The following is a 23,147-nucleotide window of genomic DNA, read 5'->3' on the forward strand; positions in this document are numbered from 1 at the left end:
TATATTCATATAAGACCACATCATACTCGGCACTGTTTTTTCATTGTCGTCATTGGATTGCATTTCCAAACAGACTTACACAACATCAACTTCCTTAATTTTTTTCCTCGCAAAGCACATTTTAGTGTTGTCATTTCTTGTACTTTAGATGAATCATTATGCTCAAAAGGAAGCTGAAAAAGCTGGGAAAAGGTGGAAATAATTCTATAGCAGTCTGTCCCGCCCTTCCCCAAAAAAGAGAGCGGAGGCGCTCCCAGCCAAAGAGTGAGCCCGAACTTTACGCACAACTGTTGCTCAGAAGCACACCAGCGCTGCAAGATCCCGGAATGCGAGGTAAGCACTTTTAGAAATAAAATTTAAAAAGTACTTGCAAACATGAGTTTCTTTTGATTTCCACTTAGATCTCATGAAACATCACGTGAGCATATGAACAGACGCTGAGATTAAACGCGCTGTATTGCACAGTCTAATTACAGCTAATATTAGTTTGAGTGTTTTGGAATGCCGTTTCTTGTTCTGTCCGGCTAATCTGATGAATGAATTAGACTTGGTTATGTAATCTTTATGTGCGGCTCTGTGACTGAGACGTTCAGTCAAGTCAGTTCAGTCAAGGCGGGGTGTTGCGCATCACAAATGATTGTAAATGATTTGGAAGTTTGTGCTTTGCTTTAATAGGTGTGACACTCTGTTTTAGCAACCATCAAACAAAAAGTTTAAATTATGGCAAGTCAGAGCGTTTGCTCCTGCGCAGAGGGCAAAAGCGGTTTTTACAAGTGTTTGCGTGCACGCGCGCGCGTGTCTCGGTGGGCACAAGGGTAAAGGTCAACTTTTGGCTACTGCGTTGGCAAAACACACATATTGAAATCCTTTGCAGGACATTTCCTGAGCTGAGCCGAACACACCGGCCCACAGACTATTTTTAATTCACAGAAAACAACATTATGATTTCCTTATCAGTGGTCCTTTCCATGTTTAACTTACCATTTCACTTACTATGGGTTTTATAGACAAACAGGCTGAAGCTTTAGTGCTTTTAGGGCTGAGTTCAACACTGCTAAAGCACCACAACAGAGTGCTGGTTAGAGACCGTAAGATCTGGTAAAATGATTTTGCAGCAGGAGCACAAAGACATCATTGATTCTTTAAATGGAGCTGCAAAGCACTTTGTTGTTCTGCCTGTGCCTGAGTTATGAAAAGAAGACATGGCAACAGATGTCACATTATTGACCTGGAGTCCATTGTGATTACATCTAGACTTCATTTTATTACCTTGGCGTAGATGCGTTTCATATTTTTTGAATAGTTACTCAACTTCACATGAAAACAAACTTACAACAAGATTTCAAAGCCATATGTTTAGATAGCATCGAACCCAAGTCAGGTGTTTATCCTTAAGAAAAGTCATCTTTGAGCATATACTCTTTCTTACCCTCTACAGCAGCTCTTCACTGGGTGGGGATCTGCTCCACAGTGTTGCTGGTGCAAACGTGATAAGCTTCAGGAAGAACTCTGTTTAAGTTAGAAACATTTCTGCAGGAAATAGCTTAAGACAAGTTTGTCATGCAGAACAGTTTTGGGCTATTCTCTAATTTTAAAATCATACTGTTTAGTAGGAAATGTCACATAAGTGTTTTGCACTTGGCACTAGAGCAAGCAGAGAGGAAAAACAGGAAAAGTAAAATAGAAACCACCTGGTTTTCAGTATGCTCTCTGTTCTGAAGTCACATCACTTTTCTCACAGGATCAGGTTTGACACACTCTGACTGCATCCTGCCACTCTGTCTCTGCACTGTATTGTATACAAGAAAAGTCCCCAGAACTTTAATGAAAAACATTTATAGCTCCTGTATAATTCTTTGTATAGATCAACGTGTCTGATGTACTTAAAATATTAATTCAGTGTAGGCAGCAGCAAGAAGCACAGTTTTGCTGAAAACAATTATTATGGGAAGATATCAGCAAGTGACTCAGTCAATATATCCACCATAATCTAGGGATGCAGACAGGATTTTTAAGAATATACTACATGCATTCAGAAACTCAGAGAACAGATTTTTGAATACTGAACTATTGTATTGTATGAAGGGTGTTTTTGTTATTGAGCAACATTTTTTTTTTCCAAGCACTGAGAAATGTAGCTGGCGTATTATTGCTTATATTTCCCTTAGTCAACATCACCGTTTGCCAAATTTCCATGTGCAATCAAAATATAAACCACAGCTTTCACCCTCCCCGGTGCCAAAACATTAAGCATGGAAAATATGTACATCTGGCATGTTGTCAAATTAAAGCAGACAGGTCATTAAGTGAAAAATATGCTTCTGATAATAGCTGTGAAATTTATATCAATAATCACTGTTTACTTTTACAGGCTAAAGAATGCAAACATCCTTGTCATTTGGAGGCTTATTTTGAAGAAGTGAATACTTTTTTTTAAAAAAAATCCAAAATGAACATTCAAAGAGCAACATTGTTTCTATGTTCGATGATTTTGTACGTGGACATCTGTCTAAGCCAGAGAGACTGCACAGGTGTGGACTGTCCTGTTCTCCAGAACTGCATCGAAAATGTTTTAGAAAAAGGCGCCTGCTGTCCTAAATGTATACAAAACGGCTGCACCTGTGAGGGCTACCAGTACTATGACTGTGTGAAAGCAGGCTTCAAGGATGGGAAAGTCCCAGAGGGGAAATCTTACTTTGTGGATTTCGGAAGTACCGAGTGCTCCTGTCCTCAGGGAGGAGGGAGGATAAGCTGTCATTTCATTCCATGCCCTGAAATTTCCCCCAACTGCATTGACATTTTACAACCTGCAGATGGATGTCTGCAGTGTGGTCGTATTGGCTGTGCCCATGGCAACAAGAAGTATGAAGCGGGGCACTCCTTTCAGATAGACCATTGCCAAGTTTGCCACTGTCCAGATGAAGGTGGAAGGTTAATGTGCTCACCCATCCCTGGTTGTGATCTCCGCAGTGTTAATAAGCCCATGTGGGTCACAACTACAGAGAACAACAATCCTTTGAGAGACTTTCGAGGCAATCGCAACAGCCAACAAACGAGTCTTGCAGAACCATTTTCCAAGCTGGTGAGGGAAAACACTCTACCGCTGTACAAGCAGGACCCACCCAGTTTTGGCACAGAGGATTATGACTATACTCTGGCAGAGCCAACATCTTCCACTATCCAAAATCTGGCCCAACCACTGGAATCTACTACATTACCACCAGCTTACCCAGAGTCAAGCTCCACTAGCCTCAGCCCTCATGATGAAAGAAGACACAGGCTACAAGAAGTAAGCCCAAATACACAAAGGAGCATGGAGGATGAGGTTACTCATAATATGGATCCAACTACCACAGGGGGTGAAAACAAAACATCATCACCAAAAGCAACTACAGCCACACAGATAGTGACCACTGGGCACCATAGGCCACAACAGGAAACTGGAGAAAGACCCATGAAACATGGCAGTCACAGAAACAGAGCGGGACAGGATACTCTAAGAGACACAGCACGCACTGCGCGTACCAACAGCCGGCACGTTGGCCACAACAGACAAAGTCAGGGCGACCCCCATTCTGTCTCCAACAAAGGACATGAAAAGGCAGTGGAGCACAGGCAGCTGATTGATAAAGAGGAACAACAGTTATACCCTACAGTTCAATTCAGTCCCACTAGAAGAGCTCCAGTCAGGATGAGAGAGGAAGGCGAGGAGCATCAAAGACAACCTCAAACACTCAGCAGCTATCAGACTCGAGATGCTGAGGCCTACACAGAAAGTAAGTTAACATATAACGCACAGTTTTAAGTAATCCTAACCTTTGATAAATCAAAGCATCCCTACTTATGTGAATTTTCATTGAAGGTATTGAATTTAAAACAAATCTGAAACATGAAATGTTTTTGATGCACTCAAGGCCTGCTTCAAAATAAATCACACCGTGATGATGTACTGATGTAGTCTTTCAAAGGAAATCTCCCTTTCCTTCTCTCACATCCTCTCTCTTTTCAGGAGGAATTTATAATCACTCTATTTTACATGGCAGGGATCCAGGAAAAACAATTGTTCATGGAAAGACTGTTCTCCCAAGATATCATTTATCTACCTTACTCAGAAGGGAAAATTACTATATCTAGTATGTATTCATTTTCATATATTCACATTAAGAAATTTTTTTTTTTATTTCTCTAGAGGCTTCTAAACAGCAACAAATAGTAAGCCAGGCACTGCTTTAAACAAAAAATTATTACATCATAATGCTTCTAATAAGTCTGTGTCTCATATTTTCCCTGCTCCAGTGAGACCACACCACTTGCTTAAATCCTTAATGTGTTTATGAGCATATTCTCTAACAGATCAGTTCCCCTTCGGTGCATATACTGCTGGTCAGAGTACTGGATAGAAAGCAGACGATGAAGTCTGTCTAAGGCAAGTTACACAGCACTAGGAATATGTGAAGTTAGTTTACATATATGCAATAAATCAAAAAGATCTGCACTGCATTCTTTATCTGATAATTACAATTTAATAATCCAAATTTATATTGCTTCGGGTTTAGTGAAGAATTTCATTTCAAGAAAATCTACTTTTTACACGCTTTATGGCTTTAAGGCACTGGTGGGTTCACTATATTATAGATCTTCTATATGAGGTGGGTGAACTAAATTATAAATGGCTAAAAGGGGAGAAGCTTTTAAGAAATCTTACTTATTCCTGGTGTTTTGTCCAGCAAACTGCCATTGAAAGGTGTGTAGTTAAGCTACTTTCCAACTCTATGATTTATTGTTGAGACCTGTCAGAACCAATTTTTCCTTTCAGCACCTGGCCCCTACAGGTATGCACAATATATGCAGAATGCATCTATGTGGTTTTTCTGTTTGAGCGCACTTCAAGAAGTAACTGTGAAACTCATATACAGAGAGGTTACTTATTTGTATCCATAGGTAGTCTGGTGTCCATGATGTGAGTCGTCTATCCTTACATAGAAATTTTTAAGACACTACAGACAGAAGATAAACATAATGCAACACAGCTGAAAGTCTAAGTGGACATAGTGTTTCACCAGCAATAAGGAGCTCGAACTAACTGGTCTGGCTACTCAGTTTGCACGATGGAATGAAGTGAGAGTTCACTGGACTGGACTAAAGGAAGACGTCCAGTTTGGTGACACTTCAAGCACAAACAGGAAAAATCCCAGCTGATAAGGGTCCTGACTAATGCCTTTTTATCAGTGCAATTATCTGAAGATGCCAAAGTTATTTAGACAGCAAAAGAGAAAACATAAATAACAAGGACAGGGCCATTTTTCACAAAACATAAATGAGTTGCCTTTGCTGCGGCCTAAGACAAATGTGTTTGTGCTTTACTTCAGTCAATAACTCCTGCTCATTTGCCTTTTTCCCTTCCCAGACAGATCCAGAATGTGCTCAGAAGGAGGGTGGGATTGTTTAGACTGTTTAAATGCTGGGCTAACCTGGTATAGGATTTCTTGGGGGTTGTACCTGTGTGCAGCATAATACCCATCTGATGAATGAGCCTACTGTTATGGCTTGATTGCCAGGCGCTGCTGCTGCTCCCTCATGAGTCCATGTGATTACCCATCTCTCACGAGGATGTTGGTTTCCCAGTAATCTTCCCAGTAATCACTTCATCCGAAGCACACCTCTGCACAAATTTACTCTCACTAACTTTCATTCCTGCTGTACCAAACACAAACCACAAAACAAAACAAAACGGGAACTGTGGATAAGGCACAAGAGTAAAGGACGAAAAAATATCAGAGGTGAAGTGAAATAACGTGGAGAAGTGCTTGTTTTTACCAACAAAACTGTCACAACATGTTGCATGTGGGCGTGGGGAAGGGAAATGTATAATTTTCCTTAGGATAAAAGGAGGGTGAAATCCAGAATTGGCCACGTGAGAGTTCATTCCAACTTCAGTAAAGATCAGTTTGAAGAAGATAGTTAATCTAAGTGTCTTTCAGTTCATTTAATTTTGGCTTGTCTCCCATACGCAACATGCGCTTACTAAAAAACCGCCCGAGCCTCATGTCACCCATGATTATAAATATAGTTGAAAAAAAATTCCAGATGCTGGAAACCACTCATAAAACTCACCCACAGCATAAGTAAAGGGAGATTGTAGAAAAATAACAGGTTTGTGTCTTGCACATATGTGCAATTCTGTCATAAACATATATGCATATGAACAAATACATGTAATCCAAGAAGTAATTGACTATTTCACCTCCAAATGTACAGTCCATACATCCTTTTACACAAAATATTTCATTTATACTTTACTAATACAGAAACAGAATTACTTCTAATGGGACTTTTAAAAATTGAAAAGCACAAGTTAGATATGAATTATTCCCTGCTGTTACTTCTATGTGTCAGGTCCAAAGATTTGTATGGATTTCCTCAGGCAAAACATGGCTAAATTTCCTGCGTTATGGCTTGTGAACATAACTTCTAATCTATAAGGCTCCATGAGGGAGGGGAAAGTAGGTTCAAATTACAAGACTGTGGAAAATAATTTGATAGAGGTGTGCTGAGGAATGTACACTGATGTAGATGTTGTATATAACTCAAAATACACAAAAATGTGTGGGCTGTGATGATGGGTGTTAACACTGGGAAACATTAGGAAGCTATAATTCAAAGTAATTCAATGCAGCAAATAGTGGCAAACCCTGGAAAGTGTGTATTAGTGTTTCACTCAGATTATTTTACCACAAGGAGGTGTAATTGGATTGGGATTTACTGTGCAAAACTATCACACAATGTGACAACTCTTCAGGGCTTCCATGACCACAAAAAGTCTGTGAGCCAATAATCCCACGATTATTGGCTCACAGTCTCGGGGGAAATTAAGGCCAAAGTTGAAAATAATTGAAACCTGAAATGTCTGTTTTGGAAATGAAATCATAGCATGCGAGTCATCCCTGTTATGTCACAGCCAGCTGTTCTTGGATAGCGCTTGTGTGTTTCAAAAGACACAATATCTCTGCAAGTACTCATGTAGAAGTGGGGAAGAACATTGTGTCACCTCCTCGGGTGCTTAACCCCAACCTACGCACAAACACACACATCTCCTCATGCTTTTAAGCTTTCAGCATAAATCATCTGGCATGTTCAGCCTCATGAGTTTGCATGTCGGCGCTGTTTTTCCTCAGCGCTGGTCCTGATCTCTCCAGCCCACCAGTCCAAGTGCACAAAAGAAGAGACACACGAGCCTTGATTAGTGGCAGCGCACTGCTTTATGACACTTCCAGACATGTTGAGAGTTGCCCATTTTGTTTGTTATTCTAGCTTCATATTTTCTGAGGGTGTGATGTCACCAGTTCTGGATTTGGACAAAAGTGAAGCATCTGGTGTTAATGTTACTTTAATGGACAGATATAATGACAAGCCTGGAACAGAGAGATGACGCTAAGCCACCTTTCAAGTGCATCTTGAATCGCTGTCGTGGAAGCACAATAATTAGCTTAGTTAATTATTGCACAGCTGAATGGAAAATGTTGCTACACAGGCTTAATTATAAGGACTGTCAGAGAGAAAGGAAGAGACTTGGTTTGACTAGATACATGTTTGGCTGATATAGTTTATCATTGTTTTTGCCCCCAGTAGCTATTTTCATGAAACATAATCTCCTACAGACGCAAAATCCTTTTGAAACATGATGATGAGCTGTATGTATACATCCCGCATTTTGATTTGACATGTGGAATTTATGCTTGTTTGTTACAAGTGGAGTGATTCCACTTGGAGAAAATGAATAGGAGGCATAAGGAGAGGGTGAATAATTATGTTCTCCGTCGTTCTCTGTCTTTTAATATACTTCCAGACAGGTTCAAAAGGACTTGTTTACCTGCACGGCGTGCATACAGATACTGTAGTTGTGTATCAAAGAGGCATCATGCCTTTCAAGGTTTAGATTTCCTCATTTTTAAACCCTTAAATTATGCAGACTGCAGCATTCACTCACCCTGCTATGAGTAATTGCCTCGGCCTTATTATACAGGTAGGTCAGAGAGAAATAGTTCAATGAAAATAAGTGAACATGGAAGTTAAAAAGCTAAAGTGGCTTCAGGCATGCTTGATTTCTCTTCTGAGCTTCATCTCTTTAGAAAAGACTTTTGCTTGGTCTTTCCTCTCTATGACCCCTGCCCTTACTTATGGCTTATTTTCCAAACAACCATGCTGCAAGAGACCAATTAGAGCTCTCTGAGAGGGGTTTTTAAAAAAATCTTAAAAAAAAAAATCATTTTTACCATGCTCTGGTATCCTCTGCTTTGATTCAGACTTAACTGAATTGTCTTCAAAACACAGAATGGATTACTATTTAATCTCGCACAGACATTAACGGTTCCCAGAAGACGAAGCCTAACTTTCATCACCACCAATGTAATGTTGACACAAGTCGCTTTGACTTAAATATATCGTCAAATATTGAATAGAGTGGGTAGCAGCATTTTTTTTTGTCTCAACTTGTACGTAAAATTGAATAAGAAAATGTGATTTGCAAAATTAGTGTTAATTGGATGAGTAAAAAAAGGAAAACATAGCCATTGCTTGGTGTGGATTTTATGATATTTATAATCTTGCAAGGTGTGACAGGCTGAGAAGACTTAAATGCAAAGAGTTTTGTCTTGTACAGTAGTGCAGGGGCCACAAATCAGCACAGGAATGCGCTTCCCTGTTATTCAGGAAACACATATAAGCTCTTTTTTTCCTCTGTAAACCGAATCATGTGTTTTTGCTCTGTCTGCTCTCAGTTTAAAATGAAGTGCTAATATGTTATCCCTTTATTCTGATCCAGCAGTCATCAAATAGGATTTTACAAAAAAAAAAGAGAAGCTAATTTTATAGAGTCTTGGGTTTCCTACTTTTTGTTGCCATTTAAAGTGAGAGCGTTGTCAAGGAGTTGAAAAGAAAAAAAGTGAAAACACACAAACACAAAAAACACACAAACAACACACACACACACACACACACACACACACACTGTAATTGCTATTCTCAGCATGCAGTCACCGAATCTAGCAAACTCTGTCCCGCAGGAGATGAGATTTGATTGTATTTCAGATATCAATAACCACATTTTTACAGCATCTTGCTGACGGGATTCTTAGATAAAAATGATGTACAATTTGAATCCAGCGATATGCATGATGTCAACATTATTTTATGTGGCTTGAAACCCTGGCACATTGAGCAGGATAAATCTGGATCTTGGTGTTTGTGTTTTATTACAGTGTCTGCCAAGGAGCAGCTGAAAACCTGCTGTGAGACAGGGGCGAAATGGGCTTCAGCTAATGGTCACTGTAACAACATGGAACCACCCGCAAAAGATATGCACTCGATGTGCTTGTAAGAGCATTATTACGTAACACCGATCTACTTCACTGAACATATCAGAAGAATATATTTCTCACCTCATTAAAGGGCACAAAAGATGTAATGACAAAGTAATCTTCACATTTCATTACAACGAGGTGTTTTCTTGCATGATTAATCACATTTTAGCTCACTTTTCTTTGGTGATGCTGAATGATTCTTAGAGGTAAATATTAAGATTTTCATTTCAGTTTCTCCCTCTAATAGAATTCACAAAAACCTGGAAACACAGTCCTGTCAGCTCTGTGGTAACACTCTCTGGAAGAATTGTTGCCGCTGGAAGGCCACAGTTGCAGTCCAAACACTTCTGCAGTCATTTCTCATGTGTGCTTTTCTCTGTCAGGACTGCCCAACAACAGTGCTGCCTCGGTTCCCTGAGAGAAAGTCGGTGCTTGGCTGGAGTGAATGCAGCCAGAGCAGGAAATATGTGCAGAGAAGATGCCAGCAATAAATGTGGGATTGATTCTTACAAGGCAAGTATATGTGACCAGGTAACCTGGCAAACACAGTTCAGCACGGCATTTGCCAGTATTTTATTTTATTGTAGATGTCCACTGAGATTTACTGGTGTTGTGCCAAATCCTTGTTATTTAATCATCCTATTTAATCTAGACACTAATTTAGGGCCTGATACAACCCCAGATTCCCACAGTCTTGCAAACTTTATTATCTACACAGCAGCCCTAGAGTATTAGACATGTCAGATTTCGATTCTATGAAACTGTGTGAACATGGCGTCATAATTAAAGTTGTCAAAAAAGCAGCAGGGCAGGAGAGACATTGAGGCAATCAGTGAGGTCCATTCGCGATGACTGTGTAACCATTATATGTCCAGATGCCCAAAGTAACTCATTTGCTACCTGACCTGTTGAAGGAAATCAACCCATCTGTTCAGAGGCACATGAGCAGCGTGAGGCCATTACTGGCACTACGCTGCTGTACAGGTGTTAAATATTGGCTTTCACCACCTTTTCGAGGAACCCCTGTAGTTTTAGTAATATTATTCCATCTACAACCACGCTACATCACAGCAATCATTACTTCAGTTTTATGTTTCCCCATACTCCCGGGCACTTGCAGCAGTAATCTTGCTGAGAGCTAGAGGGAAAACGAGTAAGAGGGAGAGTTGCCCCAAATTCAGACTTGTAACTACTAAAGATCAATCCAACAAGATGAAAAGCTCGTGGCTCTGTGAATTTCTTTGCACAGCAGTACTCTTGGCTAAATGCTAACAGGAGTCTGTTAATGTGCTTACAATAATAAAAGTCTTCAAAGAATTTAGAAATGAGTATTTAACACAAAGACATCTGAGGCTAAGGGAATCTAATTCATTTTCACGGTGTGAGAAAACTATCTGACTCGATGATGGCACAAGAGGAAAGGTTAAGGGATATTTATCTGGAGGGGAACATAAATCTGTCTATGAAATTTTAGGGTAATTATTACTCCAGTTCTCTGAAAATAGCCCATAAATAGCAACAGTAGCAACAGAGAAACAGTCAGGAACAGTCTGGTGACTGCCAGTATTACAAGTATACGCTCACTAGCCATGTCCTGCCAGTAACAGGTCAGACCCCCTTTTTGCTGTCAAAACCATAAATTTAAGAAGTTGCTGAAGATATTTAGTCTATGTTGTCATGACAGGATCACACAGTTGCTTCAGATTTGTCCACTGCACATCTATGATGCCAAATCCTGCACTCATTGAGCTCATTGTCATGTTGAAGAAAGCAGTTTGATATGATTTGAGCTTTCTGACATGGTGTGTTACTCGGCTGGATGCAGACGTTAGAAGATGAGTACACAGTGGTCTGCAACATTACTCTGGTACACGGTGGTGTTTTAACTATGTTCAGATGGTGTGAAGTGTGAAAACATTGCCCACACCATTACACCACTCCTGGCATGAACTGTTGATACAAGGCAGGATGGATCCATCATTTCGTGATTTTTACACTAAATTCTGACCCAACATCTGAATAACGGAGCAGAAACTGTGACTCATCAGGCTGGGCAATATTTTTCCAATCTCTATTGTCCATTTTTGGTGAGTCCGTGTGAACTGTAGGCTCAGTTTCCTGTTCAAAGCTGACAGGAGTAACACCCAGTGTGATTTTAATTTTGCTGTATGTTCAGAGATGGTCTTCTGCATTACTTGGTTGTAACGAGTGGTTATTTGAGTTACTATTCCCTTCCTACACCTTGAAGCAGTCTGGCTGCTCTCATCTGACCTCTGGCATCAGCAATGCATTTTTTGTCCAGATAACTGCTGCTTACTGGATATTTTCTCTTTTTCAGACCAGTTTCTGTAAACCCTAGAGATAGTTGTGTGGGAAAATCCCAGTAGATCAGCAGTTTCTGAAATAATCGGACCAGCCTGTCTGGCACCAGTACTAATACCACATCCAAAATCACTTAAATCACCTTCTTCATCATTCTGGTGCTCAGTTTGAACTTCATGTCCACTTGCTGCCATGTGATTGGCTAATTATATGTTTGTGTTAATGAGCAGTTGAACAAATTAACCTAAAGAAATGGCAAATGAGTGTCTTTATCCTCTGGAAACCATTAATCAGGTCTCTGCAAAACAAATCCACAAAGTACAACACAAATCTCGATATATTTTACTATAATTTAGTGCTACTGGCACTATGAAGAGTCAAGGGAAAATATGTAAGATTAATTATATAGGCAGCATGCATGCCCACCAAGTTTCTGGAAATGAGTCCCATTTCAAACATTTGACTAAAAAAACAATTTGCAGAGCTACTAGAGGAGATGTCAGGGTCTCATTAAAAGCACAAAACATTATCCTCAGGGACCATACTCTCTGTAAAACAAAATAGATTAATAAAAAAATGTAATTTCCCTGTTTGGCAATGCAGCTGACCTACCAGTTGAAATATTAAAACTGCCATCATTAGACCCACATTGCCGGGAGAACAAATCATGCATATGGGATGGACCACAGTATGTTTTGTTTTTCACAAAGTGGGTTTTAGACTCGTTTCCATGTACCGCGGCTACTTTCAAAACTTACACAAACCCCAACTTCACGTTCAAAGGCTGTTTGTGTGAACTGCAGGAGTGCTGCACTTGCTGCTCCCTTGGGCTGCAGTTCCGCAGTGAGGGGCATCGCTGCGAAGCCCACCACTACCTGGATTTTCACTGCAGACACATCTTTCTAACCTGCTGCGAGGGGGAGGAGGGGAGGACTGCGAATCAAGATGGCCGGCACACTATCAGAGAAAGGCCTCCTTTGAACTTTACTCCACCACCAAAAAAAGGTATTCTGAACAAATATTGACATGCATGAATTCACATTGTGAAAGGCATGCTTCAGGTTGAAAGCAGGAGTATTAACGGGAATCCGGCAGTGCCTGGTACCAGTTTTAAAAACAAACCAGGTCATTTTATTTTATCAATCTTTTTTATCAACTTTGGTAAAAACATGGTATTTCTCCAATACTGAGAAAGAAACCGGCTGAAAGAAACATATAATAACCAAATGTAATATAATTATAAGAGATTTAGTGTGTACCTGCTTGCACTGTATTCATTTCTATTCTAGTAAAACACTGTTATTGGAAGTTACCATACACTGATTTTCTTTGGCTGCTACGGGTTGACAGACATTCAGTTCATTGCATGGCTAAATCTTCAGCAGAATTAGAAATACAGCACGTTTATTTATCTTACACCGGATTGATTTTCATAATAGCCCACCGAAGAACTTGTTTGGGATGCAAACAGTGTCATGTGTGACTGTTGTCCTGTGCAGTCAGCCCTGCAAAAATAAACCCTACAATATAAACTAATAAAATAAATCCCCCTTACTACTATGTTCCATGTAAATATTGCAGGTAATTAACAGGTTTTGTCCTTGATGATATGCAATGGCTTGTGAGAGTAACAGCTGCTCTCTCCTTGTGCTGTAGTATCGGACAACCCGTATCGTAGAGAGGCCTTCTCCATTGGTCAAGAGCAGAACGGCGAGAATGCAGTGGAGAGTCCTGTTGAGGTGGAGGATATGGATGAGTGCCTCATATATGAGGGCAGCATCTGCCACCACATCTGTGTTAACACAATAGGCTCCTTCCGGTGTGAGTGTAACCCCGGATATGTGCTGCAAGAGGACACTTTCTCTTGTGTGCAAGGTAAGTAAAGATCACCAATCTTTTTCTGTCACACTAAATACCACAAGACCTTTCTAGCGATAGCAACACATGGGGAAAAGGCTCTCTCTGCCATTTGCTTTTTTAAAGCAATGATTTACAGTCTGCATGCATCCCAGAGAGAGCCCATTTATCTACACATTCACTGTGTATTATTTTCCTGGCCTGTTGAGTTCCTTCCTGTCTGCAAGGCCTGATAGTGCCTAATAATAATTATTCTATTCATACAACATCCCTTTCCTGACTGACAGCAATGGCCAACTAGTCACATCTCTGCTGTCGTCAAACAGGATTTAGCTGAAGAGAAAGTTTTTCCACGTTGTTTGAAATGTTTATTTTTTTCAAGACAAAAGTGAAGATCTGCTCAGATTCACAGTTCAGGAGTATTTTTAGATAAGACTGTGCAACGTACCGGCCTTTAATCAACACTGGCTTTTACCAACAGAAGCCTGTCTCAACAGGATACTAATGCTAGAGCTCTCAGCAAATTACAGTGAGCAATGGGCCTCACTAATAAAACCAAATGTTTGTCTGCAGGCAGTGTTTTTTCCTGTCTCACCTATATTGCTATTACAACTTTCATCCGTAGCCACTAGCCTCATATCATCCTAAAACGCAGGTATTGCACAAGTTCTAAGTCTCGAAGACCTTTGTAGATGGAGAGGTGGAATTTGTGATTATAGAGTAATTCATCGCTTCTGTCTTGACATTATTCATGTTTGTGCAGAGACGGTGGATGAGGAGAACAGACTGCAGGAGGTTGACAGAGCAGCAGTGGAACCCACCTCTCCACCTCCGCCGTCAGTCCTACTCGACCCCTGTGAAGGTTAGAAATGCAGTGCTTGATAAATGGAGAGAGAGCTGCAGATCTGGCGGCTCACAGTGAGCACGCTCATTCATCTCGAGACCGGAACATCCACCTTAATGCCGCTGAATATAACTCTCCCTTTCCATCACATGTGATTGTGCTGCAAATGTCAAACACAAGTGGCATTTTGGAGTTAGTAATTCATTCTTCATATCATAATGAGTGCCATGTCACATTTTGTTGCTCTTGTTTGGTTTCCATGACACCAGGGTGGAGGTCCACCACACTGTGAGCCAGTAGTATGAAACTGAATATGACCAGGTCAGCAATCAACCTGGAAACCTGGAAGAAAATAAGCAAACGGCATTACAGTAAACAGAGTGGGGGTTTTTTCCTCTCCAACACAAGCGCTCCTCTGTTTCTGCTGAAGTAGTGCTGTGTGTAATGATAATGCAGTGCATTTCATTTGACCTGACTACACGGTATTATTTTCAGAAAACAGCATCTGTGAGCAACAGTGCACTCCAGTGGGCGGACAGCCCCAATGCTCCTGCTCGCCAGGATTCTCTTTGAGAGCTGACGGACGCTCGTGTGAAGGTAAGGAGGTAAAACGTTGAAATAATGCAGAAAAACTTTGAAGAAGTGAAAGATTTGCATTTGCAGCACTCATTTTAGTTTCTTCTTGAGCTCCCAGACATTTGGTTCCAGTTGAGAAGTTTCTTGGCAAGACTGTCTACCACTGTTTTGTCTCTTCTGCTCATCAGCACCTCTAGATTTGCAGAGGAGATACAGCCTGAATCCCTTTCACTTTTAGCCACCAACTGGAAAAGAAAAAGAAAACATAAGTGGAGAAGTTTTGATCTTCCAAAGGGATTATCCCAACTATCCATGCATTATCACAATATAGCTTAGCAGCTGCATACCATACCTCTTATTTACATTCAGAATGGACTTTTTATCCTTTTTATCCTGAGTCTGATCAGCTACTGCGCTATGTGTGTAAGCTCTTTCCCTGGGGATCTATCTTTAAGCTATAACCATTGGTCTGTTCTCTACTTGGCAGCAGCAAACTGTGACAGCAGCCACTGTGGCAACAAATTTCTCATTGTGTGGATTTTATACCCAGTGGTCTTACTCCTAATCTTTCTCTTGGAGGAGGGTCTGACCTGTCTCTTTAGTCTGTGTCAAACTGCTGATTGTCAGATACCAGACAAAGACATATTTTTTTTCTCCCCACATCTTGTCTGGTTCTCTAAATCTGTGCATCTTCTTCCTTGCACTTCTCATTGTTTATTCTCTTTCTTCACACTCTCACATTTGTCCTGATTCTTTTCTTTTCAAAATCCAGACACAAATGAGTGTTTGTCTCCACATGCCTGCCAGCTGAATGAGCGCTGCGTGAATACTGCAGGGAGTTATGTCTGTCAGAGACCGATCACCTGTCCGCCTGGATACCAGATCAACAATGACATTTGTGAAGGTACGCTACACCTTATCAGCATTAACCAGCATCAATGTATTTACTTACATCCACAGTGAATATATTGTAAATAGCAGCAAGGGAGTATGTGAACTCCTGTGTTAGTACAATGTAATGAAACTACACTGTTCCAGCACAATCACCTTTATAAGCCTTACGAGTATTCACCTTTCACCTTAAATCACCCTGTAATTATGAAATTTTAAGCACACAGTAAGCTTGAATAACAAAAACCCCCCAAAACAACTAAACATGAAGGATCTACCTTTTTCTATAGTATTTCTTGCTGCTAACTGTATGAAGAGCTTCCAGGATCAAGGGTGGGTGGTGCCCAACTTTGGTATGAAATAGTAAACCTCCCTATGCGTCTCATTATTTCCATGCACCATAAATTGGGCCTGTGCAGTGGTCTCCTTCATAAAGCACCAGCAGTGTTCAGGAAGAAGGGCCTCTAAGATCAGTATTAGTAGTATTTGAAACTGCGGATGGATTTCGAGCAAGGAGACTCAGCTAATCCGTATTCCTTGTGAATGTAAAGGATCTTCAGTCGGGCAAATCGAGCATTTAAGAAGAAAGTAAGCCTCCAAACAGATCATTGGCTCTGAAGTAACAACATTATCCAAAGCGGGTTGGGAACAATCAGACCAGCATAATTAATGATAGTCTGTCAAAAGCACACAGACCTTTTCTTTCTTTTAATTTGTCACACAATGTGCCAAGAATGTGGCTGTCTTACCCTAGGTAAGATAATGCAAAAACATCTTTGTGCCGTGCTACTTATTCCAACTTAATGTCTTACCATGATGCTATAATGAAACACTCATTTAGCCTCCTCACACAAATGAAGCACATTCAGCCCTCAAAAAGAAACAAATGCTTTCCTCCCTCATCTGGGAAGTGAATGACTCAGTTAAGACCAGAAAATTAATTGTGCAATCTTGCATCAGTGCTCGCTGTCTTGCCGTTGATTTTGAAAATCTTGGCTCATGATGAGCAAATAAAGACTTTTCCCATTATCAAATACAAAGCACTTGATTGCGCATTTGTAGCTGCAAACAGAAACAGCTAGCAGCAAATGTAGCATGTAGTGCAAATTTGCCAGTATTTTAATATTAGGAGATTAAAAACATATGTAGCCCACAGCTAACCCAGGGTTCCACTGCAAAAATTACATTTCTCGTTTTCAGCACCCAGAGCAGGATGGGGAGAATAAAACTAGACAATATTAATAATAATTTGTCAAAATAACTTTTTTAAAATGTGACCTCTGAACATGGTTGCATTACCTAACTCTACAGTATCTAGTAGTATTGTATTTAATTTTTAAAAAAGTGAAACATGGAGAAAACTGACTGGTTAAATCGTCTCTCACAGCAGCATGCGGAGTCTTTGACCTTTCAAGGTTCCTTGATCCCTCTGACTTCACTGGGAGGGGAAATCACTACCAGTCTCTCACACATTTATCCTGCTTCCTGCTTTTTTCTCTGCCTTTCCGTTGGTGTCAGGCTCACTCAGCTTCTTGCTGAGTCTGCCAGGTTTGTGTCAGGAGCGAGATGCTCAATCACTATCTGCTGTTTAGAGACCTATCCTGTGTCTGCAGGGCTGCCAGGACTAGTTTAGGCCTCTGTACAGCAATTGCAGTGCTGAAATACTGCACACCTACTTGAAAACACAAGACTTCTGTGAATTATTTTCATGCACAGACATACACAAACACGTGTGTATTTTTTTGATATTTTGAGAGTATGATTTCCCTCCAGCTTTGCTTCAAACTGTGGCAGCAGATGTGAAAAGCTTTGAGTAGACAGGTGTTATGGGACTCTCGGGGAATATACCGCAGTGTTCACTCACGCAATGCACAGGAGACTTCTGTTGGTTTGGCTAGATGTGCTAATCAGGTTAATATACCTGAAGGGTCTTTTGTTCATAACAGCTTTTTAGTATACATATGATTTCTAAGTTGTAATTACTTCTTTTAGCCTTGACTTAGAGTGCTTTATGATCAATGAACAGCAGCAAAAGTCAAACACTTGATCTGCCGTTTAACCAGAGTGCCATCCAGTGGTAAAATGTGCTATTACAACTTCCCTGGAATTAATAATTTCTCCTCTCCCCATTAAACCCTTTCTTCTCTCACAGACATCAATGAGTGTGCGCAGAGAAGCCATAACTGTGGAGATGGCTTTGACTGTGTGAATACAGAGGGCTCTTTCAGATGCAACCCCAAAACTCGATGTCCTGTGGGCTTTAGCCACAACATGCAGGGCAGGTGTGTAGGTAAGAGAAACCAATAAATGTCCTTGCTGGACCTGCAGCGCTTAGTTCACTGTGTTTTGTCTGTTACAGGTGTGATAGAAAAAATTTTATTTATTACAAAAGTGAGCAAGAGATATAATTTCTTACAATCTTCCTACATGTACAGAGACTCATATCATCATTTTTACCTTTTTCTCTTATGTTTTGTCCAACTCCAAAATGATCGATATTGCTGCAGATTTTAATCACATATTTTTCTCTATGTTTTTATTTTGCTTTATTTCTTCCATTTGTTTAAAAACAAGATCCTCTTCCTCAGACTAGTTGTAAATACCTTTTTCTCAATATTCTGCTTATATATAAATATATATTTATTTTGACTGAGTTCTACTACTAATAAGAACAAAATAAAACAAAATGAACAAAACTTACTTGGGTTAAAATCGGGGAGTTGCTCAAACAGAAGATGGTCCAAAAATTCAGAAAGACAAATCCAAATACTGACAACAAGGATGCAAGGAAACTAAATCCAAAACACAGGAACATGGGGTAAAGACCAGCCAGGGAATGCTGGGAACACAGACTGACAAAAGGTAATCAGAAGACGTGAGCCATAAATATGTAGAGAACTTAAATGGGTAAATCTAAACAAAGGAGGCCAAGGAAAAAGAGACACACAGAGAGAGAAGTCATTAAAATTGGCAAACCATAACAATTTTTTCATTGTTTGTTTTTTTTCTTTTCCTTTTAAAGAGATTTCTTATCTTGTTTCCAAACAAATGAGTGAATCCGGGCAGATGCACCAACAGAAATTTCCCCACAGGTGAATCATAGTGCGGGAAGATGCACTGTTGTATGTCATGCAGGTGAATCAGCAGGGCTGCAGTGACAGAGGGGTTAAATGCCACACAGACATGAGATCAGAGAAGTTGCTGTTAGGGGCTGCAAAGGGGTGGATAAAAGCCAATCCTATGTCCTCCTCCAGTACAAACTGATGCTGTGGAATTAGCCCCCAGGGGCAGGAACTGAGGCATGTCGAGGCAGAAGACGCCGCTATAAAAGGAGTGTGAAAGAAATGCTCTGAGAAATGAGAAAATGGAGAAAATGTCTGACACACACACACACACACACACACACACACACACACACACACACACACACACACACACACACACACACAAAACAACAACAAAGTTATCCAGAGGAATGCAACTGTGTGATGTGTGGCTGCTTTGATATCACAGCAGTACAGTGTGGCTAAAAAGCTGCACTCTGGTCTCAGGACCCTTGTCTTTGTGCCTTTGGGGCTTTCCTCTTCTCCTCCCTTTCTTAAAACGTATCTTCCTCCCCCCTGTGGTGTCCTCAATGCCAGACGTTGACGAGTGTGGTGCTTTGACCCAGCCGTGCAGTCCAGGATTTAACTGCATCAACACAATGGGATCCTACATTTGCAACAGAAAGATAACATGTAGCCGTGGCTATCATGCTAGTCCTGATGGCTCCAGATGTGTCGGTAAGATTCATATTGAAACGCATTGTAAACAAACAACCTTACATGTGCAGACTTAAGGTCAAAATCAACATGTCTTGTATGCATGTCTTGTTTAAACAGATGCTATTCATGAATATCATTTCTGCCTTTTTTTCCTTTTTTTTTGTTTTATAAATGATGCCTCTTTTAGATGTGGATGAATGTCAGAGCAACGTAAATCGATGTGGAGAAGGCCAGCTGTGCCACAATTTACCTGGCTCGTATCGTTGTGAATGCCGAACAGGCTATCAGTATGATTCATTCAGAAGGATGTGCGTAGGTATGAAGGACATTACATATGTAATCTGAAGAAAAAGTTCCTAGTTTTCCTTGCGCCACTGTACAGCAATCCCTCTGGTCTGGCTGCCTCTTCTTCTCCCCCTATTTATTATTCTGTTGTGGGAGAGCTGCTGCTGTTTCCCAGCCTCTGCTGTTGGCCTCTGCAGTAGCCGCTGAGCTACCCATCACGTCTCCTGCAGCAGAGGACTTTGTCCTACCCCGACTGTTTGGAACTCACTGTGTTGTGACTCTCATAATAATGGACTCTACACGTGTGTTTAGACTATCAGCAGACAGATGGTCCCCTCACATCGCACTCTCGTTAACATGCACGCAAGCACGCACAGGCATGCATACACGTACGCATTTGAGCAGGACAACAAAACTTCACATGCCTGGTTGCGTGCACCCACTTGCACACATGGATGCAAACTCACAAACGCAAAGTGCACTCACCGAAGTATGATGATGATGCTGCCTCTTTCTTTCAGATATAAACGAGTGTTGGAGCTACCGAGGCCGTCTGTGTGCCCAGACCTGTGAGAACACCCCAGGCTCCTATGAGTGCTCTTGTACCTCTGGTTTCCGCTTATCTGGTGATGGCAAGAACTGTGAAGGTGTGTATGTGTTAATGTCTGCCTGTACGGGTGTGTTTGCATCAGTCTGTGCGTGCTGACACATGTCACTGAAGATTTTTGTGCATTTGTGCATAAAAATATGTGTTCTTGTGTATTTATTGAGACACCATGCTTGTATGCATTGATAGACAGGTTGCAAGGCTGAGCTGATGTCAAAGCTGGGCACAGCACAACATGTGCTGGTTAGCTGCATTAGTGTATTGTACTGTGTATCATGCCATGCCTTCAAGCAGGAACCATTAAAACCATAATTGGCTTCATAACAACATCTTGTTTATATGTTAGGATAAAAACATTGAAACTGCTTTGATCAAGTCACTTGTGACAGTAATGAGCTCTAACCTCTAATCTCCAGATGTGAATGAGTGTCTGGCCAACCTATGCAGTCAGGAGTGTGCCAATGTCTATGGTTCCTACCAGTGCTACTGCAGACAAGGCTACTACCTTAAGGAGGATGGCCACACCTGTGAAGGTGCAGCATGCTCTATTACACATTGCAAGCACCGTGTTTATACAAAAAGTTTGTTTAGACAAGTTTATATATCAATTTGACATGATTTATCCTCCTTGTCATGCAGACATTGACGAATGCTCCCAGAGCATTGGCCATCTGTGCACCTATAAGTGTGTGAATATTCCAGGCAGTTACAAGTGTGCTTGTCCTGACTATGGGTATACCATGTCTCCAAATGGACGATCTTGCAGAGGTGAATACCCCTCCACAACATGCATGCGCTCACTGTACTGCAGCCGCCTCAGAGCAAGTGTACCCCATCGAGCTTTGTCCTGAAACTGACTTTAAAAATGGCTCAGCACCCACTTATATAGCATACACTAATGGTTTTGCTCAGATAAGTATAATTGTTGGTTGGTGCAGTAATTACACAGCCTGTAAAACTTTATTGGCCTAAAAATCTTGTCAAACTAATTCGATTTTTTGCTTGAATAGTCTTTTCCCCACAAGGAGATTTTTTTTCCCTCCATTACCCTGTGACTAACCAAATTGGTGACTAAACCAGCTGTTGTGCATAAACTGTCTGTTTTAGATATCGATGAGTGTGCCACAGGGGCCAATAACTGCTCCTTAGCTGAGACGTGCTACAACATTCAAGGAGGGTACCGCTGCCTTTCTTTTACCTGTCCGGCAAACTACCGAAAAGTGTCTGACACGTAAGTCAAAACATGCCTTAAAGAATTCTATTCATTTGGTCTTTGTAAAGATTTACAGTGTCTATGGTTTTTTGGGTGGGCCGGGTGGGCATATCCCTACTTTGATCAGTTCAGGTGCACAGGTCTGATTGTGAGCGTTCAAGCCCAGCCTAGCTTTTGTTTAAACCTTCTGTTTGTGAAGGATAACCAATTAGAAGAATTATACCTTAAACGCAGGGTGTCCTGTAAGAGAGAGGAGTCAAAATGGCTTGTTTGAATGAACAAATGCACAACACAAAGTACAGAATAAATATAGAATAATTTTGAAATGTAGTTTTTTTTTTTACCTGTAACAAATTCAGATATGGAGCTACATTGTCAAAATAGGGCCAGTCTGCATTTAAAACAGTCTGTCTTAAAGTCATCTTGAAGTGTCTTGCTTTTGGAAGGTGATAAAGGTGCTTTACAAAAAAAGTTCTCCGTTCTTTCTCCCTCATAGACGCTGTGAGCGAATCAGCTGTCCTAACTACCTGGAGTGTCAAAACTCTCCTCTAAGAATCACCTACTACTACCTCAGCTTCCAATCCAACATCATCATCCCTGCTCAGATCTTCCGCATCGGACCCTCTCCTGCCTATTCCGGAGACAACATCATTGTCAGTATCACAAGCGGAAATGAGGAAAACTACTTCAGCACAAGGAAGCTGAATGCCTACACGGGTGCCGTGTTCTTAAACCGTCAGGTTCAGGGTCCCAGGGATTTCCTAATCAACGTAGAGATGAAGTTATGGAGACAAGGGGCATTTACCACCTTCCATGCCAGGTTATACGTCTTCATCACAGGCAACTTACTTTAACAGCTGGAATTGTGCTGTGGCCAATATGGACCTTTAAGCAATTCCTTAGGACTCATCTTTAGCACTGTTTAACAATACCACTGTCACTAATGTCCAGCAGAAGTTATTATTAAAGCATGACTATAGAAAATTATGGAAAGAAGCTTTCTACTTTGTGCCCCTTAAACATTACATCTTTTCAAAAAATCTTCAAAGTCTTAGCCGGAAATAACACATTTGGGTATATGAAATATTTAAATACCACAAAAGTGACGCTTTTTGCAAAATTATAGACAATGACCAAGCTTCTGCCACTTTTTATATATCCACTTTCTGCTGATATCATTGCGTTTAATGGCAATTTGTAGGTTCACAGCTTTGATAAAAATGATTTCAGAACAGCTGTCCAATTTCTTTTACTGTGCACTGCTGCTTTTGTTCTGTCTTTGATGCATTTTAAAAATATATTTAATCCTTCATTGTATGTTAAATTTTTATATCTCTGTACCTCTCAGACATATTATGGATGGATGTATCATATTTTTTATGCTAAACCCATAAACAACAAAGTATTTTAGTAAAATATTTAAAAACCA

At 40.6% G+C, this 23,147-nt stretch overlaps 1 protein-coding gene across 2 annotated transcripts; it reads left to right on the forward strand.

Moving 5' to 3' along the window:
• The first annotated feature begins 222 nt into the window (after positions 1 to 222).
• Positions 223 to 23,147, forward strand: LOC116331083 (fibulin-2-like). Of its 2 annotated transcripts, XM_039604707.1 has the most exons (18): positions 223 to 333; positions 2,372 to 3,776; positions 4,044 to 4,133; positions 9,258 to 9,372; positions 9,743 to 9,872; positions 12,485 to 12,686; positions 13,338 to 13,556; positions 14,302 to 14,400; positions 14,878 to 14,979; positions 15,731 to 15,862; positions 18,002 to 18,139; positions 19,491 to 19,631; positions 19,801 to 19,929; positions 20,420 to 20,545; positions 20,922 to 21,038; positions 21,145 to 21,273; positions 21,613 to 21,736; positions 22,215 to 23,147. In XM_039604707.1, exons 2-18 carry the CDS (start codon positions 2,450 to 2,452, stop codon positions 22,570 to 22,572), a joined length of 3,678 nt encoding a protein of 1,225 aa, XP_039460641.1. In that variant the 5' UTR covers positions 223 to 333; positions 2,372 to 2,449; the 3' UTR covers positions 22,573 to 23,147. The 2 variants fall into 2 exon arrangements, with proteins under 2 accessions (XP_039460641.1, XP_031609491.1); XM_031753631.2 differs by lacking the exon at positions 4,044 to 4,133.

Source organism: Oreochromis aureus, linkage group 20 (genome assembly GCF_013358895.1).
Source record: "Oreochromis aureus strain Israel breed Guangdong linkage group 20, ZZ_aureus, whole genome shotgun sequence".
In the NCBI taxonomy this organism is placed as follows: domain Eukaryota; kingdom Metazoa; phylum Chordata; class Actinopteri; order Cichliformes; family Cichlidae; genus Oreochromis; species Oreochromis aureus.

Excerpts from the sequence above, each read along its gene's own strand:
- LOC116331083 (XM_039604707.1), top strand. The coding sequence starts at position 2,450 with ATGAACATTCAAAGAGCAACATTGTTTCTATGTTCGATGATTTTGTAC. Across the intron at positions 3,777-4,043 it reads TGCTGAGGCCTACACAGAAA|GGATCCAGGAAAAACAATTG; the intron begins GTAAGTTAACAT and ends TTTACATGGCAG. Across the intron at positions 21,039-21,144 it reads GGATGGCCACACCTGTGAAG|ACATTGACGAATGCTCCCAG; the intron begins GTGCAGCATGCT and ends CTTGTCATGCAG.